The sequence below is a fragment of the Oryctolagus cuniculus genome, chromosome 17 (genome assembly GCF_964237555.1).
Source record: "Oryctolagus cuniculus chromosome 17, mOryCun1.1, whole genome shotgun sequence".
Classification (NCBI taxonomy): domain Eukaryota; kingdom Metazoa; phylum Chordata; class Mammalia; order Lagomorpha; family Leporidae; genus Oryctolagus; species Oryctolagus cuniculus.
The window spans coordinates 15,403,698-15,424,161 of record NC_091448.1 but is presented as its reverse complement, the minus strand read 5'-3'; the positions used below and the strand labels follow the sequence as shown (position 1 = coordinate 15,424,161).

General features: G+C 39.0%; 1 protein-coding gene across 19 annotated transcripts in view; it reads left to right on the top strand.

Annotated features, from left to right (window-relative positions):
* The window catches only part of TANC2 (tetratricopeptide repeat, ankyrin repeat and coiled-coil containing 2), a 438,885-nt gene that overhangs the window by 267,036 nt on the left and 151,385 nt on the right, over positions 1 to 20,464 (top strand). For all 19 annotated transcript variants that reach the window (XR_007911352.2, XM_051825098.2, XM_051825097.2 and 16 more), the window contains one exon: positions 8,106 to 8,369. Coding sequence is in view for 18 of the 19 variants with exons in the window: in XM_051825098.2 (XP_051681058.1) it covers positions 8,106 to 8,369 (264 nt within the window). In the remaining variant the exon portion in view is untranslated. The remainder of the gene's footprint in view (positions 1 to 8,105; positions 8,370 to 20,464) is intronic.

The window sequence follows — 20,464 nt, the reverse complement described above, 5'->3', positions numbered from 1 at the left end:
AAATGCCCATCTGTAGGTGGATGGGAATAGATAAACAAATTGTAGCATATACATAAAACTGGAAAAGCAAAAAAGAAAAGCAAACAAAGGTAGAAATGATGTTGTGATACCTGCTATAACATTGATGAACTCTAAAACATTATGTTTAAAAAAAAATGTTGGCTGAAAAACAGCCAGTGACAGAAGGTTGCATATTATGTATTACACTTATAAGAAATAGAGTAAGTAAACCCCTAGAGATAAATGCAGATTAGTCATTGATTGGAGTTGTGGAGGGATGGACAGTAACCGCTTAATGGATATGGAGTTTTATTTTCAAACTTGATAGATGTGATAGTTACACAGTACTATGAATATACTAGCTACTGTTGAATTTGTTCACTTTAAAGTGGGTAATTTTGTGCTACATGAATTTAACCTAAGTTACACATATACATACACACACAGGGTTAACCTCACAGATAGATGTAATTTTCTTTGGATAAGAATTTGAAATATTTTACGGTAGTAGCATTGTGGAGCCCTTCCTCAACAAGCTCCAACTTCCTTTCCAGTCAGTGAGCTCTGGTCTATCAACTAATTTAGATCTGGAAACAAGAACTGGTTTTTTGTTTTGTTTTGTTTTACTGTCGCCAATAGCTTTTCATCAAAGCACCCTGGTTACCCTTTCAGCCTTGTTCTTTATGAAAATGAATCCTCTTTGCATCTGAGAATTACATGCTGCCAGCTGGTCTGCACATCCTCACTGAGATTAAAGAGTCTACATCTATGGCAACATCTCCTATACAACCACTCAACATCTCCTAAACAACCTAGTCACTATCTCACTTCTCAAAGATACCAGTATTCCCATCACTACCAGTACACTTCTTATTGCCTTAGTGAAAGTATCCTGTGAGCCTCCCGGGGACCTGGAAAGCCGATGGAGCCGTTGGTCTCGTATTCCCTTCTGATCCCCATCTCCCTGAGCCTCCTGACTCATTTCTCAGTACCTTGCCAAGAATTTAGAGCTGATCATTTCCCACCTAATGCACTACAGGCTCTCATCAAGCTTTAGGGAATCCTTCCAATGAATACCTCCTCTCTCTTCTCTATCTCTCTATCTCTGCTTTATTGCACTTATTTGGCACTAAAACATGGTCGAGTCTTCTTTCACCTCCCTAGCATCTCCCTCTTTCCCTTTACCAATTTATTGAAAAAATTGCCCATACCTTTCCTCAGCTCCATTGCCCTCTCTCTGCAACCACTGGCATTCCAATTGTTGCCTCCACTATGATATCCAAAATATTCTTTACCAGATCACCTCCATATAAAGAGTCAATAACAATTTTTAGTTTTTATTATATTTGGACTTTCTTGAAATATAGCACATTGTTTCCTTTTTGAAAAAACTCCCTGATTTTTTTACACTTGCCTGGTTTTCCTTCTCTCTCTGCTTATTCCTTCTCAGGTTCTTTTGCAGGCTGTTCTTGCTGTGCCTGGTTATGTTTGAACAGATTTCATTTGTAGGCATTGCTCTCCTCTCATTCTGCAAACTTCTTAGGATACCATCAGCGCCTCCTAAGACAATATGCTAACACATTCACGATCTCTTAGTCCTGTGCTTATCCTGAGCTTCAGTTTAGTAGTCTAGCTATCTACTGTTCATATTAATTTGAATGTCCCACAAATACTTCAAATCCTACATATTTCTTTATCTAAAGTTATCTTAATCCTGGTTTTCTTTCTATGTTCCCTAATTGATACTGCCAACTATCCATTTTCCCTTGCAGATTGTATTTTTACCTCATTCTTCACTTCCAATCAAATTATCAGATCTGATTCAGTCTCCATCTTAAATATCTCCCAAAGCCATCCATACATTCTTTTCCATCTCCTTTGCTATCTCCTAGTACATTCCAATGCTTCTAACTTGTATTGCTGCAAAACCTATCTGGTCTCTTTGCCTTCTATCAGGTGATCCTTTGATTAAAAAAAATCTACAAATGCAGGTAGTTAAAAAAGATTATAGGTTGCTATGAGGCAGCGGGTTAAGCCTCCACTTGGGATGTCTGCATCCCGCATCAGAATGCCTGTTTTTTGAGTCCTGCCTACTCACTTACAGTCCAGCTTCCTGCTAATGCACCAGGGAAGCAGTACTGATGTCCAAGTACCCGAGTTCCTGCGACCCACCTGGGACACTTAGATGCAGTTCCTGGCTCCTGGCTCCTGGATGGATACCTGTGCTGGGTGTGAGCTAGTGGCTAGAAGATATCTCTGTGTGTGTCTCTTACTCTGCCCTACAGATTAATATTTTTTAAGACATTACATCTCTATTTTCTTTAACCTCTATTTGGAATTTAGAGTATATTTTTATTTTGAATGTAGGTAAGAAATGAAAGGAGTACTAGCAATACCTCTGACTTTCTCAACATTAAAATCCTAGATATTTTCATGTTACTTGTTATGAATATTAAAAATTATCACAGTTATCCTAATCTTGAAATTATGGTAGACTGCCACTTGATCTTATAGTTTCATATTTAAAGGAAACTCACATGTTTTTGTCACAAATTTATTTTTTATCATTTTGAATACTGTGTTTCAATATAATTAGTTTTTCGTATAGTCTTTTGTATTTTATTTCATGGGTTTAAAAATTTTATTCTGGGGCCAGAACTGTGGCATGGCAAGTAAAGGCACTGGCTGTAGTGCCAACATCCCATATGGGCACTGATTCAAGTCCTGGCTGCTCCACTTCCAGGCCACCTCCCTGCTAATGTGCTTGGGAAAGCAATGGAAGATGACCCAAGTCACTGGGCCCCTGCACCCACATGGGAGATCCTGGCTTCTGGCTTCAGCCTGGCCATTGCAGCCATTTAGGGAGTGAACCAGTGGATGGAAGACTGACACACACACACTCCCCTCCCCTCCCCTCCCCTCCCCTCCCCTCGCCTCCCCCCTCCCCCCTTCCCCCTTCCCCCTCCAAATAAATAAATATTCTTAAAAAATGATTCTATAAAGTGTCTTCTTAGGTACCACCAGAGAAATGTAGGGACTCTGTGGCATTAAAAAAAAATGGTTGAGCCGGCGCCGCGGCTCACTAGGCTAATCCTCCGCCTTGCGGCACCGGCACACCGGGTTCTAGTCCCTGTCGGGGCGCCGGATTCTGTCCCAGTTGCCCCTCTTCCAGGCCAGCTCTCTGCTGTGGCCCGGGAGTGCAGTGGAGGATGGCCCAAGTGCTTGGGCCCTGCACCCCATGGGAGACCAGGAGAAGCACCTGGCTCCCACCATCGGATCAGCGCGTGCGCCAGCCGCATCGCACCGGCTGCGGCGGCCATTGGAGGGTGAACCAACAGCAAAAGGAAGACCTTTCTGTCTATCTCTCTCTCTCACTGTCCACTCTGCCTGTCAAAAAAAAGAAAAATGGTTGAGAGGCCGGCACCATGGCTCACTTGGTTAATCCTCCCCCTGCAGTGCTGGCATCCCATATGGGCACCGGGTTCTAGTCTCAATCTCTCCTCTTCCAGTCCAGCTCTCTGCTGTGGCCTGGGAGGGCAGTGAAGAATGGCCCAGGTGCTTGGGCCCCTGCATGGGAGACTGGGCTGAGGCACCTGGCTCCTGGCTTCACATCAGCCTAGCTCCAGCTGTGGCAGCCATTTGGGGGTTGAACCAATGGAAGGAAGACCTTTCTGTCTCTCTCTCACTGTCTAACTCTATCTGAAGGGAGACCTTTCTCTCTATCTCTCTCTTTCACTGTCTAACTCTGTCAAATAAATTAAAAAAAATGGTTGAAAATACTTTGCTGCAATTGATTTCACTGAAACCAAAGTAGTATTTTTTAATGAAGATTTAATCATGTCTCTCAAAAAATTAATCATGTTCCTCAATGCCTTTAGGATAAACTAAGATTAGAATAAAGCCCAGTCGCTTAAATATGGTTCAGAGTTCCTGTCTAATCTGAACCATGTCTCCTCTCCATCATTCTGTCATGGGATACAGTAGTCCCCAACTGGATTTATTCCAAGTTCTTGTCTCAGTGTGAGAAACAAATTCAAAGCAGAGACATAGATAAAGTACAAGAATGGAAAAAGGATTTATTTAAAGTGATAGTATATGTTCAAGAGTACAGGCAGTGTCCATTCATGAAAAGAGAAGGGAGGTCTGCCACCACCCATTGCCCCTTTAATGGGTAGGCGTTGGTGCCCTAATTGAATATACAAATATTAAGGAGTATGGGAAGGGCTTCAGTGTTCTCAGTGATCTCTGATAAGGTTTCATAGCCTCTGCTTGTGGAGTTCAGAATATACAGGGTCATCATGGTGTCTTATACATGATGGAGAAACTGCAATTTAGGTACCTATGGGAAATGGATGTGTTGAGACTATTGTATCGGGACAGAGAAGGTGAGGTATGAGGGTGCAGGACTATGGCTGTCAGACTGCTGGAAGTCTCTCACTTCCTGTGTTTACTAACTCCCTGCCTAGCCCATATCAACTCCATTCAGTGTTGTGCTTTATAGCCAGTTAGTACCTGCAAAAACCACTTGTTAAGGTTTCTGTAATTTTGTGATTCAGTTGTTAAATCAAGGGTAGTTTGAAATCAGCCACCAAGCATGCTTTATACCTTGGAGATCAAAATTATACCCTAAAAATTAGAATTTTGTTTTTTGTTTACAGGGAGCCAATTATTAAACTTACGTCAGTAACCAACCCCAACTGCAACCCCAAATTCTACCCCAACTTCTAGTTATTTGTCTCTAAAATATCTTCTCAGGGTTGTGTTTTGTTTTTGTGAAAGGAAGAGTTTTTTAACATATTTCCCAGATAACATATACATTTTTATCCTTCATAAAAATATTTTAGTTTAAGTGTTAGAAAAAATGCACTGAAGAGGGAGCATATTTATTTTTCCGCTCTTCTATTTCATATTGCTTACATTTTCCCTTCAGATCACCTGAGTGTTCACTGCTCACCAGTTTTCAATGATTATTATAGATAGTAACAGGTCTTTAGCTTGCGTACCCTGAATTGTTATGGCTCTCCTTTTATCATGTGGGCATGATAGAGCTAGCACTAAAAGTTGAAAAAAAATTAAATATAAAAAAAAAACCTGAAAGTACAGTCTGTACTCTTCAGAAATGTATAATCTACCTAAGGAACAAAATACATCTACAAAAGAGTTGAATAGCAAAATAGGTAGTAAATGATTAAGACCCTAAATAATTATTTTCCTTGAAGATCCCTTGCTATTGATTTAACAGTGATCATGAAACCTAATCTTTCCATTGGTTCCTTCTTCTATGTAAGGAGGATAGTAACACCAGTCCTGCTTTTAGAGTATTGTATTGATGATCAAATGGAATAATGTGTTTTTACACAATTTAAAATTTATAAAGTGATAGATAAACATGCTGAGTAATAGCATAATTAAAGCTTATAATGCAATAGAAAAGAAGGAGTATGTATCTGAGCTTTTCTGAGGTGTAATTTATTTACCCTTTGTCTAAAAAGTGTTAACTCTGTGGATGTTAGGTCTCTGTAGTTCAAGTTCCCAGTTTATTCTCATTTGCTCTGTATGTTCTTCCTGTGGAAAATTCTCTAAGTATCAGAAACAGATTTACTTTTTTTCAGATTTTCCACCCTACCTTGATGGGTGTTTGGTTTTGTTTGTAGTTGTTGTTGTTGTTTTTTACAGGCAGAGTGGACAGTGAGAGAGAGAGAGAGACAGACAGAAAGAAAGGTCTTCCTTTGCCGTTGGTTCACCCTCCAATGGCCGCCGTGGCTGGTGCACCGTGGCTGGTGCGCTGCGGCTGGTGCACTGCGGCCGGTGCACCGCGCTGATCCGAAGCCAGGAGCCAGGTGCTTCTCCTGGTCTCCCATGCGGGTGCAGGGCCCAAGGACTTGGGTCATCCTCCACTGCACTCCCAGGTCACAGCAGAGAGCTGGCCTGGAACAGGGGCAACCAGGACAGAATCTGGCGCCCCGACCGGGACTAGAACCCGGTGTGCTGGCGCCACAGGCGGAGGATTAGCCTAGTGAGCCACGGTACCGGCCCTGTTTGTCGGTTTTTTGCCCCCAAAACTTGATAAAATGTAGTACATAATTCTCCCTGCTTTCTGTGTGCTAGCTTAGCTGCCTCCAAAAATGGGATCAGCTTTCAGTTTCTTCTGACTTCTACAACTGGACATTAAGGATAATAAAAATGAGAACTTTGCTTCCAGCATCTTACAAGATCCCCAGAGATGCTTTATGACATATCTGATTTCCTTTTTCATGTGAGGTCCAAATCATGTGCCCTCTTGTATTTTAATTCTTAAAGTTAAATTTATAAAATTTATTCTTTTTTTATTTCTCCACCTTTTTCTAGGTCACTTAGGTTTCTTTCTCCATAGCCTTTACCTTGTATGACAAAAAAAAATAGCTTTTCTTTCTTAAGGAAAAACCCAGATTTTCCTTTGTAATTTATCTTCTTTCCTTATTACTATAAAATCATCAACTCCATCTAAATTTGTAGCGACAGAATCTCATTCAAAACAGTTGTGGAAATTATCTAATGAGCTTAAGTCTTTTGGAAAGAATAGGCACATTTGATATGTAAGAAGAGAGACTGGGGGGCGGTGCTGTGGCATAGCAGGTAAAGCCGCTTCCTGCAGTGCGGGCATCTCATATGGGCGCCAGTTCAAGACCGGGTTGCTCCACTTCTGATCCAGCTCTCTGTTATGGCCTGGGAAAGCAGTGGAGGATGGCTCAAGTCCTTGGGCTCCTGCACCCACATGGGAGACCTGGAAGAGGCTCCTGGCTGCTGGCTTCAGATCGGTGCAGCTCCTACTGTTGCAGCCAATAGGGGGGTGAACAAACAGATAGAAGATATCTCTCTCTCTCTCTCTCTCTCTCTCTCTCTCTCTGCCTCTCCTTCTCTCTCATGTAACGCTGACTTTCAAGTAAATAAATAAATCTAAAAAAAAAGAAGAGGGACTGAGCTAATACTTGAACATTATCCTTCCAAGATGACATCTTTCTTTTTCTTCATTTATAATTGTTGCTAAGAATGTTTATAATCCAAATTTTAATATTTTTAATGATGTCATTTCTGAGGTTGTTGAAAATTTTCCTGGTAGGCTTAGATAAAATTCCAGATGAACTTTTGTTTTTTTACTTAATTAGTGGACTTTTGTATACAAGGGGTCTTCAGAAATTCATGGAAATTTCACATATCTTCTAATTTCATTTTTCCACAAATTTTTTCCTCAGATAGGGTTAGAGCTATATAGAGGAGCTATGCAACAAGGTCCTGTATTGCTTCCTTATTTAGGCGGGTTCTTTCTCCTAGACTAATTTCTACTTTATAACCATATATTTTATTATAATTCTTTGTTCATATAAACAGCCAGGAAATACATTTAAATGGGGGAAAGAATAGGATAAAAAGAATATAGAGATCTTTTGGGGACCTCTGGAGTTCTTCAGAAATCCATAAAAATTATACAGATTCTCTTTTAATGAAATTCTTAAAATTTTGGCATTGATCGGGCCTAGCTCTAGAACGTATATCCCTGATATGTGACTCTGTTTAATTCATTTAAATAGAATTGCTGGCCGGTGCCATGGCTCACTAAGCTAATTCTCCACCTGCGGCGCCGGCACCCCGGGTTCTAGTCCCAGTTGGGGCGTCAGATTCTGTCCCGGTTGCTCCTCTTCCAGTCCAGCTCTCTGCTGTGGCCCAGGAAGGCAGTGGAGGATGGCCCAAGTGCTAGGGCCCTGCACCCGCATGGAAGACCAGGGGGAGGCACCTGGCTACTGGCTTCAGATCAGCGCAGCACGGGCTGTAGCGGCCATTTGGGGGGTGAACCAACGGAAGGAAGACCTTTCTCTCTGCCTCTCTCTCTCACTGTCTAACTCTGCCTGTCAAAACAAACAAACAAACAAAATAAATAGAATTGCTAAAGTAAATATATGTAAGAGATAGTTATATTTTTGTTATTTTAATTTCAAAATAGATGTGACTTGGTTATCAGTAATTTTTAAAAATAATGCTACCAATTTGCTAATTGTCTAGTTGAATTTCAATAATTGAAAACATTACTTTTGAATTTTTAAGAATTTATTTCACTCTTTTTTTTCCAGCTACATTGACAAGCTATTCTGAAAATGTGGAACGCACGAAGTATGTTGGGGAAAGCAGTAAAGAATTAGGATCTGGAGGAAACCTAAAACCATGGCAGTCTCAAAAATCTAGCATGGACTCCTGTTTGTATCGAGTAGATGAAAATATGACTGCTTCTACCTATAGCCTGAATAAGATCCCAGAGAGGAATTTGGAAACAGTTTTATCTCAGTCAGTACAGTCTATACCTTTGTATCTTATGCCACGGCCAAATTCAGTAGCAGGTAAGTTTGTTTCTTTTTATTGGGGTGTATATTGAAATGAAACTAAATCCTGTTCTAACATTATGTAAGTTTTTCTTTCATCATCTTTGACTCAATTATCTTATGTTTGGGAAATATATCTGTGTATATGTTTTTCAACCTGTGGGAAGGTTCACGTTCCTTAAGTGATTGTTTAGTGCTTCCAAAATATACAAAAAACACACATCATACATTAAATCAGAAACAGAGCCTATGAAATAGCCCAAATTAATGAAAATCTTTTTACTCACATCATAAATGTTTGAAATTATTTTAGTTTGAGGTTTTAAGTTTTTAGAAAACTTTAGTTTGGGGGCCAGCACTGTGGCATAGTGGGTTAAGCTGCTGCCTTACATGCTGGTATCCCATATGGGTGCCAGTTCAAGTCCCAGCTGCTGCACTTCTGATCCAGCTCCCTGCTAATGCGCCTAGTAAAGCAGCAGAAGATGGTCCAAGTGCTGGGCCTCTGTAACCACGTGGGAAACCCTGATGAGGTTCCTGGATCCTGACTTCAGCCTGGCCCAGCCTTGGTCTTTGTGGCCATTTGGGTCGTGAATCAGTGGATAGAAGATCTTTCTCTTTATAACTTTGCCTTTCAAATAAATAAATAAATGTTTTTAAAAAGAAAGCATAATTTTTAAAAACATTATTAAATGGAAACATATTTCACTACAATTTTTATTATCGAAGTCATCATCCACAATTTGAAGAGTGGTAGTCAGGCAGGAATTCAGCTCCCTTATTCCATGAGTTCAGTATCTTCACAGTTTCTTGGCCATCCTACAAAATAATCACCAAGTGCCTATATTTCTAAAGAATAAGGTAGGAGTCTGCATTTGCCTTAGCAGTTGAGATAACAGCATCCTATATCCAAATGCCTGGATTCCAGTTCCCACTTCATTCCCAATCCTCCCTCTGGCAAATGTGCACCCTGGGATGCAGTGAGTGATGGTTCAGGTAAGTTGGTCCCTGCCACCCTCACGTGAGATCTGAATTGAGTCCCAGGCTGCTAGCTTTGGCCTGTCCCAGTCTTGGATGTTACAGGCTTGTGGGAAGTGAACTAGCAAAAGGAAGATTCTCTCTCTCACACTCTCTCACTCTCACTCTCTCCCTCTCTCCTGTCAATAAAAATAAATAAAAAGAGTAATTCAAACATCCACTAGTAAACTCAGATATGAAGTAATGATACTGAAGGCTAAGTGGCTGAAATATGGCATTGTTATTCTTTAGCACTTTAATAGCACTTCTAAGTAATGATGTCAAGGTATGTTTTTAAACCAGGATTTTTTTTTTTTTTTTTTTTTGCAGAAATGGACATTCTGACAGTTTTAAAATATGTCACTGTCTGGACTTTGTCCACACTACAAAATAGAAGTTACGTTTCTCTTTCTTACTTTCCTGATGAATCCCTTTAGATTGACGTCACTGATGCAGGAGAGTAAAACACTGAAGTCTGGCTCTCTTATTTCCCAGGCGTGATTATTTGTTATACAGATGACAATGTGATGCTTCTGACCATTCCCATTTCCCTTTCCTACCTACTTTAAAATGTTAATTTTTGGTCTGACCTATGGAAACCATCAGCATCTGCCATAAGCTATGGTTATGAAGGGACTAGTTCATTTTAACTTCAGAAGATTTGCTTGTAGATTTTTTTAAAGATTCTTTGCTTCTTTATAGTTAAAGGAAAATTTTTCTCCCAAGTCCTTCTGAATATGTTGTTTCCCAACTACCATGTCATGTCAAAATTGTATATTGCTATAACTTATGAAAAGTACCAGGCAACTGAATATTTCTGAAGAAAAGTATATAACTCCTATGTAAATGGGGAAATATAGCCACCAACTTTAATAATATATCCTCAGTTACTTCCTTTGTTTTAAAAAAAAAGAATTTATTTATTTATTTGAAAGAGTTACACAGAGAGAGGAGAGGTGGAGAGAGAAAGAGGTCTTCCATCCACTGGTTCACTCCCCAATTGGCTGCAATGGCTAGAGCTGCACCAATCTGAAGCCAGGAACCAGGAGCTTCTTCTGGGTCTTTCACATGAGTGCAGGGGTCCAAGCACTTGGGCCATCTTCTACTGCATTCCCAGGCCATAGCAGAGAGCTAGGTTGGAAATGGAGCAGCCGGGACTAGAACTGGTGCCCATATGGGGTGCTGCCACTGCAGGCAGTTGCTTTACCCACTATGCCACAGCGCCGGGCCCCCCTAGTTTACTTCCTAATCAAAGATTTCTAAGAAAATTCTTGCTCTTTGATTTGGTAGAGGCACTGGGCACTTAGTGGGAGACAGAAATATAAGTTTTGCTTTAATGAGTGTAACATTCTCCTTAAGCTGTTAATTCAAGGCTATGAGTCTCAAACACTTTCTTATTGGCGTTCTGTTAACAATCTGTACTACCCTCTTATTCCTTATTGCTTCCCATTATATTTTATGTGTATCCCTTAGAAATTTTTTCTGTAAGTTAATCGAAAACTTTCTCATTTGGATAAAACCTACTTATCCCTTTCTCAGGATTCCCTTGACCCCACACATAGCCCAAAACTGTTCTACCTTTGTATTAGCCAAGCACTCTCTCCTTTGTAGTACTTGTACCTTCAGTGTAATACCAGACCATGGGAAGGGAGAATGGAACAATCAAGGCTTGGTTAATGGAGTATTTTGTTATTAGGCTCAAAAACCAACAGGACTACATGTAACTGACCACCAGACAGTAATAAGCCATGAGGCAACTATCAAACCGCCCATCTAATGCTTAGCCATCTTTCCAGGCTGAACTCCAGTACCCGCTTCTTCAAGAAGCCTTCCCCGATCATCATCCCCTTCCTGTACCAGCCACAAGTGTTTCCTCATATTCTCTCCTAGTACAGTGTATGTGTTCTTCCTTTGTTGGCATCAATTTGCTTTGTATAGTGAATGCCTTTTTTATGTATACATGTTGGTCCAACTAATAAATATGAACTTCTTGAAGATTAGGAACTGTGAATATTTGAATAGATGCTCTGTTAAGTGAACTAATTAATAAATTTATACATTAACCAACCAATCTGTGAAATCAGCTTTAAGCAAAAGTAATGTTGTTTAAGCAAAAGTTCTGTAGTTAAGAAATCTAATGGTAATTATTTTTCATTCTGTCATACAGTATATTCTCATATAACAGATTACCAAAAAAAAAAAAAAAAAAAAAAAAAAAAAAAAAAAAAACACCAGAAAACCAAAGGCCTTCATTTAGAGAAAGCAGTATCTACAGGCAATGGTAATATAAGCCAACCACAAGACGATATAGGGCTTTATTGTTACTATCTCAGTATGTTATTTCTTCCAAAATCATAATCTGTGGTTCTTTTTATTTTTGTAATATGTATTGTCACATTTCATTTTTCTTTTATATATATTTTTTTAATTAATTTATTTATTTGAAAGAGTTACACAGAGAGAGGAGAGGCAGAGAGAAAGAGAGATCCTCCCTCTGCTAGTTCACTCCCCAACTGCTACAATGGCCAGACTGCACCCATCTGAAGCCAGGAGCCAGGAGCCTTTTCCGGGTCTCCTACACATGTGTAGGGGCCCAAGGACTTGGACCATCCTCCACTGCTTTCCCAGGCCACAGCAGAGAGCCGGATCAGAAGTGGAGCAGCCAGATCTGAACTGGCACCCATATGGGATGCCAGCACTACAGGCAATGTCCTTACCTGCTATGCTGCACCACTGGCCCCACATTTCCTTTTTCAACTCTGATTTTATTTATTTGGGTCTTCTACTTCTTTTGTTTAGTTAGTTGGGCCAATGGTGCATCAATTTTGTTTATTTTTCCAAAAAAATAGATATTAATTTCACTGATTTTTTGTATTGTTTTCTTGGTTTCAGTTTTATTTATTTCTTCTGTAATTTTAATTATTTCTTTCCTCCTATTAATTTTGAGTTTGATTTTTTTGTTGTTTTCTAGGTCCTTGAGATGCGTTGATAGGTCATTTATTTAGTACCTTTCCACTTTTTTCATGTAGGCACCAATTGCCATAAAATTCCCTCTTAACACTGCTCTTGCTGTATCCAGAAGTTTTGATATGTTGTGTTGTCATCTTCATTTGTTTCCAGAAATTTTTTTATTTTTCTCTTGATTTCTTCTGTGACCACTGTTCATTCAGGAACATGTTGTTCAGTCTCCATGTGTTTGCATATGATCTAGAGATTCTTGAATTGTTGATTTCCAGCTTCATTCCATTGTGGTCAGAGAAGATGCATGGTATGATTTCGATTTTTATTAACTTGCTGAGACTTGCTTTATGGCCTAGCATATAGCCTATCCTAGAGAAAGTTCCATATACTGAGGAGAAGAATGTGTATTCTGCAATTGCAGGGTGAAAAGTCCTGTACTGTGTTACAGATAACAACAATACATAACAATCCTTATGTCATTGTCCCTGAAAGTCATACCTTAATATTTGCTATGCTCCAATCACTGTTCGGATGAATAAGCATTATGAAATACAATTATATCCTCATTGTTGTTGATGCTTATATGTAGTAAAGTTGCTAATGACAGTTAACAAAAAACACATAATGAGATATAGTAGGTTAGAAACCTGAAAAAGGCACAAACTGGTTATCAGTTTCCTAAGAATTGACCAAAATTTAAAACATTTTACATAAGTAGCCAGAATGTCAGTTCTTGTAAGATGAAATTCTAAATTTTAAACTAAAATCTTAGAACCCATAAAATGTAAGAATGTATTCTTTGCCTAACAATATGTTGCCTGTTTTGTAAATTTAAAAACAAACCATATTTCAAATGATAGGTACTTCTTTAATTAAAAAAAAAAAAGATTTATTTATTTATTTGTAACTCTTTACAAAGAGAGAGAGAGAGATCTTCCATCTACTGATTCACTCTCTAAATGGCCACAAGATCTTCCATCTCCTGGTTCACTACCCAGATGGCTGCAACAACCAGGGCTAGGCTAGGCCAAAGCCAGGAGCCAGGACTTCTGGGTCTCTCATGTGGGTGCAGGGGCACAAGCAATGGGGCATCATACACTGCTTCCCCAGGTGCAAGCAAGGACTGAATCAGAAGTGGAGCAACCAGGACTTAAACGAGCACCCATATGGGATGCCAGCATCACAGGCAGCAGCTTTACCCACTACACCACAATGTGGGCCCCTCCTTTATTTTTATTTGAAAGAGCAACAGAGAGAGAGAAAGAGATCTTCCATCTGATGGTTCACTCCTCAAATGCTTCCAACAGCCAGGGCTGGGCCAGGCCAAAACCAGGAGCCTGCAGCTCCATCCAGGTCTTTTATGTGGGTGGCAAGGGCCTAAGCACTTGAGCCATCATCTGCTCCCTCTCATGATGCATTAATAGGAAACTGGATCAGAAGCAGAGGATCCAGGACTTGAACCAGCACTCCAGTATGGGATGTGGGTGACCTGAGTGGCGGCTTCACCCTCTGTACCACAACACCCACCCCCAGATTTCTAGTTTAGAAAAGTAACTGTATAGAATTGATTGAAGGAAGAAAGCTTAAGAGTTTTGATTGTGTTGAACTCAGTACTTTATTAGAGAATTTATTTCTTGTCAGTGTTAAATGTACCACAAACAAGCTGGCACCTCAGCTCACTAGGCTAATCCTCTGCCTGCAGCGCCAGCATTCCAGGTTCTAGTCCCAGTTGCTCCTCTTCCAGTCCAGCTCTCTGCTGTGGCCCAGGAAGGCAGTGGAGGATGGCCCAAGTGCTTGGGCCCTGCACCCGCATGGGAGACCAGGAGGAAGCACCTGGCTCCTGGCTTCGGATTGGTGCAGCACGCCGGTCGTAGTGGCCATTTGTGGGGTGAACCAACGGAAGGAAGACCTTTCTCTCTGTCTCTCTCTCACTGTCTAACTCTGCCTGTCAAAATATATATATAACACAAACAAACCTACCATTGCCTACAAGGCAAGTCACAAGTCACAGAATAGTTTATATTAGGTTGTTTTCTGTACCTGGAAACCACAGTTCCAGGATGTTCACTGAGAGGAAAGTAAAGTATAAGCCAAATGACTCAATCATTTTCAAAATTTAATAGATTGTATGTTGAAAGTATTTCTAGAATGTAGAGAAATAAAATTGTTTCCACAGGGAATTTCTCTTTGTAATATATGTAAATATTTGATAAAACAACAACCTCTGGAAACTTAAATGATTTTATAGATCTAAATCATTTTTAAATTAAATTTTTGAGCTCAGGGGAATCCTGTGTTTTCTTATTTTAGCTCTACATATAAATATTTTCCTCTCCTTTCTAGTATGTGCATACAAATGGTCCCCAAACTGGGAAAGATCAAATACTTAAATATCTTTGATGATCAGGAAGAATTGTGGATTTCCAGTATGAAATCAATTCAAACTAGGGAGGAAAGTCTTGCATATTTATACTTACTTAGTTGCTCTAAGCATATGAACACTTGAGCAAGTAGTGGGGATTGATGCATCTCGGTAATAAAAAGCCTTCTTCAAATCTAACTTTTAAATTTCCCTTCTTTTTGAAACTTAATCTCAATATGAATAGTATGATTTCTTAGAGACCAAATAATGATGTGAAAAGTGTCATTTGCATCACTTTTAAAATATTTATTTATTTGAAAGTCAAAGTTACAAAGAGAGGGAGAGAAAGAGAGTAGAGACTGCTTTCAACCACTGACCTACTCCTCAAATGGCTGCAACAGCCAGAGCTGGGCCAGTGTGAAGCCAGGAGTCAGGAGCCTCCTTCTGAGCTCCCAGGTGGGTTGCAGAGGCCCAGGCACTTGAGCCATCCTCCGCTGCCTCCGCAGGCTCATCCACAAAGAGCTGGATGGGAAGTGGAGCAGCTCAGACCTGAACCAACACCCACATGGAATGCTGGTATCACAAGCAGCAGCTCTACCCACTATCCACAACACCAGCTCCCCTTTGTATCACTTCTTAAAACCTGGGAAATAACTCTTTAAATGGTGTTTGCCATGTGACAGACATCTCCACTTCAGGAAAGGAAACTTTTTTTTCCCCTGCGTTCCTTGGCATCTCATAGGATCACATCTTCTGACATGACCAGGAAATTGTCGAGGATTACTTAAAATCCTTTAGGCTGCTGTAGATTGAACTCTTAAGGAGCAAACCTGTTTATTTTATTTAATACGACTAAGACCAGTGGTTTAAAAAAATGGAAAAGACATAAAGCTTTTAGGGGGGTTTTAAAAAGAGATTAAAAGCTTTGTTTTGGTAATATGTGAGAATGTGTGTTATGAAAAAACTATGCATGTATTTCAAAAATTTTTGCACAAAAATAAACTTGTTCTTTCAATTCCATTTTTCACGAACTTTTTGAAGTACCTTCCTACATAACTCTAACTTGCATGGAGAATGTATAGGTTAATTATTAAATTTTTTCTGAGAGTTTAACTCCTGTATAATGAATGGAATATATATAATGAAATGTTCAAGTCATATTTTATTAAGTGTACTAAAATAGAAGTTTAAGTATTATGAATATATTGGTCAAATAGATTCATCTGTGTATTTTTAGTAACAAAGATTTTAAAGTGTATAGTTAGACGTACCAATTAAAAGCTCTATGTTACACATATGAGGACAATACTGTTTGCTCAAAGTGTAAAAATTTTTAATTAAAATAATTAAGAATTAGTTTGGGCATTTTGCAGCATTAAGTCTTGGGTTTTTCCTGGAGTAGCTCATTTGTCAGAACATACATTTGAGATGTTCATATATCTTTAAATTAAAATTTTAAAAAATGAAAAATTTGAACTAAATATGTTACTGTCTTCAAAATATAAATTATTGTTGTATATTTGTTTTTAAGCCTGTGTGTTTAAAGCAGTTAGAAGACCCTCATGGATTTGCAGTTAAATGGCAGAAATGATCAGAATAGTGTGTCTATAATCATCCTTGATGTCTTAGCATGAGATTGGCAATGAATTGGAGGGATGTGGGAAGCAGGAAATGTTTGCTTGTAACAGCTGTCGTCAGTGCTTTGTGTAAGAATGAGAGTCTATCAGGGAAACACACAAACAACAGAAGTCAGTTAAAATACAAACTCAGCATCAACTTCTTAATGCTTGGAGCTGCACATTTTCCTAAGAAAAGGATCTTTAAAATCAGGTAAATCCAGACTGGGAATCTAGAGGGATTTTTAAATCAATCCAGTTAGAAACCATCTTGCAGATTTTAGAAAAATGGACTTTTTAGCAATCAGAATGTTGGTTTTATGAATCAAGGATGCAAAAACAGCAGAGTGGCTTCTTGCCTAGGCAGTAACAAGCAGTGTCATTGCAGGCTCCCTGCTCAGATCAACCAGAATGACAGTCTTGTTGCCATCATGTGTTTGCGTTAGTTGCAATATAAGAAGAAGTAATTCAGACAACTTCCAAACTCAATATAAAATTGTCTCTAAAATATGTTATTCCAAATTTTTCTGCAGTTTTTTAATGCCCACTTGTGGTATATTTAAATTATTTTAACTTCCAAAATGCATCTTGCTTAAATACTCTATAAGAGTGATCCTCAGCTGTTCTAATCTGATAAAATCTCCCCCCAAAAAAATGCTTCTTTTTTCCTTTCTCTTTTAAAAAGAAGACATTTTAAAGGTAGATTTTTTGGGGGTTTGCTTCTGAAAGCTTTTTGTTTTTATATAAACATTTTTATTGAAGATTTATTTTTCTGTTTCTTCAGTTCACTTGAACTTACCTAAGAATCTGTTACACTTGTAGCTGGAAAGTGTTTGTTAAGTGTTACAGTATGAATTTAACTTGGCAGAATATTTCAAAAACCTTGGCAATCCAACTTTGTTGTAAGTAATAGTACATGCCTTTATAGAGCTGTCATTGGTGTTTTGATGGGATGGTGGCATTTAAGGCATTGTTGCTGTAGATACCTCCTTCAAAATAACACAGTAAGACAAAAGTTAGTTATTTGTTGATTTTTTAAAATGTACCTGAAATATGGAATGTGCATTTAATGCAGTTATTTGTTCATTAGCTAATTATTTATTGATCATGTGCTACTGTGGCAGATATTGCTCATGGTGCTGTAAGTATCAACAATTAATAAAATAAAGATTACCATCCTCGTGGAGCTTACATTCCGACTGGGGGAAGTAAAGTAAACATAATAAATAAGTAATTTATATAAAGTGATAAAGGTTATATATACTGTGGACAAAGTAAATGATAGCAGTGTTGAAAGAAGATAGTGTGAACATCATTGAAGCTAAGCATATTATTGTAGTGATGTCTGTTAAACATAAGAAACAAAGCGATGAGAATGATGAGGATAGAGCCAGGCAGATTACTAAATGTCAGTAGGGCTAGTCTGCATTCCACTTACGCACTGAGCATTCTGTCCAGTGCACTCTGATTTACTCTGAAGAGATAGACTAATTGATAGTGAATCAGACATTGCCTCTTGCCATCAAGAACCTACTCTAGTGGGGGAAGACAAACATAAATAACTAGAGAATAACACAAATCCTAAATAGAAATATACTTTTATGTATGTGGTAGCTAAAAGGGAGAAGCAGTTAATTCTGATGAGGAGATCAAAGAAGGAAGTAGAGGAAGTGGAGCCTGAGCCATCTTTTAAGAAAAGGGAGATGGGGCCGGCGCCGTGGTACAATAGGTTAATCCTCTGCCTGCAGTGCCAGCATCCCATATGGGCACTGGTTCAAGCCCCAGCTGCTCCTCTTCCAATCCAGCTCTCTGCTGTGGCCTGAGAAAGCAGTAGAAGATGACCCAAGTCCTTGGACCTCTGCACCCACATGGGTAGACCAGGAAGAAGCACCTGGCTCCTGGCTTCGGATCGGCACAGCTCCAGCTGTTGCGGCCATTTGGGGAGTGAACCAGCAGATGAAAGACCTTTCCTCTCTGTCTCTCCTTCTCACTGTCTGTAACTCTACCTCTCAAATAAGTAAATAAAATCTTTTAAAAAAAAAAAAAAGGGAGAGCAAGTTGGACACGGTATGACATAGACTTTTTCGCAGAAAATAACTGGCAAATGGAAGATACTCAAGTGACCATGAGGAAGAGCACAACTAGATACAACTAAGGGAACAAAGAGCAACAGCTAACAGAATTCTATGTCTCCTGGCTGATCTTTCCAGTATTTGTATCGTATGCCTTTAAGTAATGTATTTGAGGGAACCAAGAATTTTGAAAATGATGAAGCAGAGAGAATCTATAAATAGAACTAAAGAGAAAAATGATTTAATAATAAAAAAGTGGTGAAAATAATTTTGGATTATTTGGTAAAGAAAACAGATTCAGATAAAAAAAAAAAACAATAATTGCGAAAATAAGAAAAAAAATGAGTGTTTATTCCAACCATAATTGCATTGCAGCCCCAGATTAAAGTTTTAGTCTCCCACTTAATGAGTGCAGCTCTAAGTCCTGTATCTGCTCCAGAGCTACTGTACGTGATGCTGTGTATCACTGCTTTCCCTTGGTTCAGTTTACCTGTAAGTGTTTAGATTTGTGAATGGGTAAAATGGTCGTTGAGCTCAGTGATGGCAATATTTGCCTTGTCCTAATGTCATCTGGCTAAAATTGAGCAATGTGCTTATTCGAAAACACATTTAGTACATTTCATGGTTTTGTGAAGCAAATAAAAAGTGATGGTTCATGTTCATTTTCTTAGGGATTTTTCTGATGATGATTAGTAATAATTTGTGAAGTCCACACTAAACATTTATATCTTTTAACAAAAGTTATCATGAGCTTTTATTTAAATTCAGGGGCAGGTGTTGTGCATAATGGATTAAGCCACCACGAGAGAGACCCCATGCCATTTCCATGAGCCTGGTTCTAGTCCCATCTACTCTATGCTTCTGATCCATATTATAGCTGGGAAGTAGTGAATGATGGCCTGATTACCTGGATCCCTGCCATCTGCATGGGAAACTGGATAGAACTGGCTCCTGGCTTCAACCTTGTCTAGCCCTGGCTGTTGTGGTCATTTGGGGAGTGAACCAACAAGTGGAAGATATTTTCTCTCTCTCTCTCTCTCTCTCTCTCTCTCTGTCTTCCTTCAAATAAAATTTTTAAAAAATTTTTAATATAAGTTGAACATGTGGAACTAAATCTACAGCTAAAAGTACTTCCAGAAATTTTTTTAATTAAAAAAAATTGAAATGGAGGCCAGAGTCTGCAATATTGGCTTCCAATACCAACACTGATTCGAGACCTAGCTACTCCATTTCCAGTCCAGCTCCTGCCTAATGTACCTGGGAAAGCAGCAGAGGATGGCCCAAGTGTTTGGGCCCCTTCCACCCACATGGGATACCAGATGGAATTCCAAATTCCTGACTTTAGCCTGGCCCAACCATTTGGGGAGTGAGCCAGCAGATGGAAGCTTGCTCTCTATCTTCCACTTTGCCTCTCAGCAGCTATTTCTTTTGAATAAATAAAATAAATCTTCAAAAAAATTCTTTACTAAGAAAATCTGTACTCATAAGTATAGATCTCCTGTAGTTTAATCTTTAGGATATTAGTTTGTGATTTTTTTAAAGATACCTGAGTCCAGGCTTTTTTCTGTAATTTTTGTTCTACTTCATTTAGTACATTTCTCTATCATTTCTGCACAATGAAAAATATATTTTCATTTCATTAAAACCCACCAAGCCATTTTAGTGTGTTACCATATGAACCATTTTAGTAAAAGAATTGTGGTAAAATGTTGCTTTAAAATTAAGTACTGTGACATTAATATTGCCATAAGGGTAACCAAAAATTTCTGTTACTCACCCTGCTGTTAATTTTAATTTCAATTTTTTTCAATGTGAATAGAAGATTTTCATTGAGATTATATTTCTTTTCAAATTACCCATTAGTTTTTCAGTGTAAAAAGTACCTTATGCAGGCATTGTGCCACATGGGTTAAGCTGCCACTTTGGTTCACCTGCATCACATTTCAAAGTGTCAGTTTGAGGCCTGGCTGCTCTGCTTCCCACCCAGCTTCCAGCTGATGCTTTCTGGAGGCACGCAAATGATGGCTTAAATACCTGGACCCCTGCCGCCTCTACTGGACGTCCAAATAGAATTCCTGGCTTCTGGAT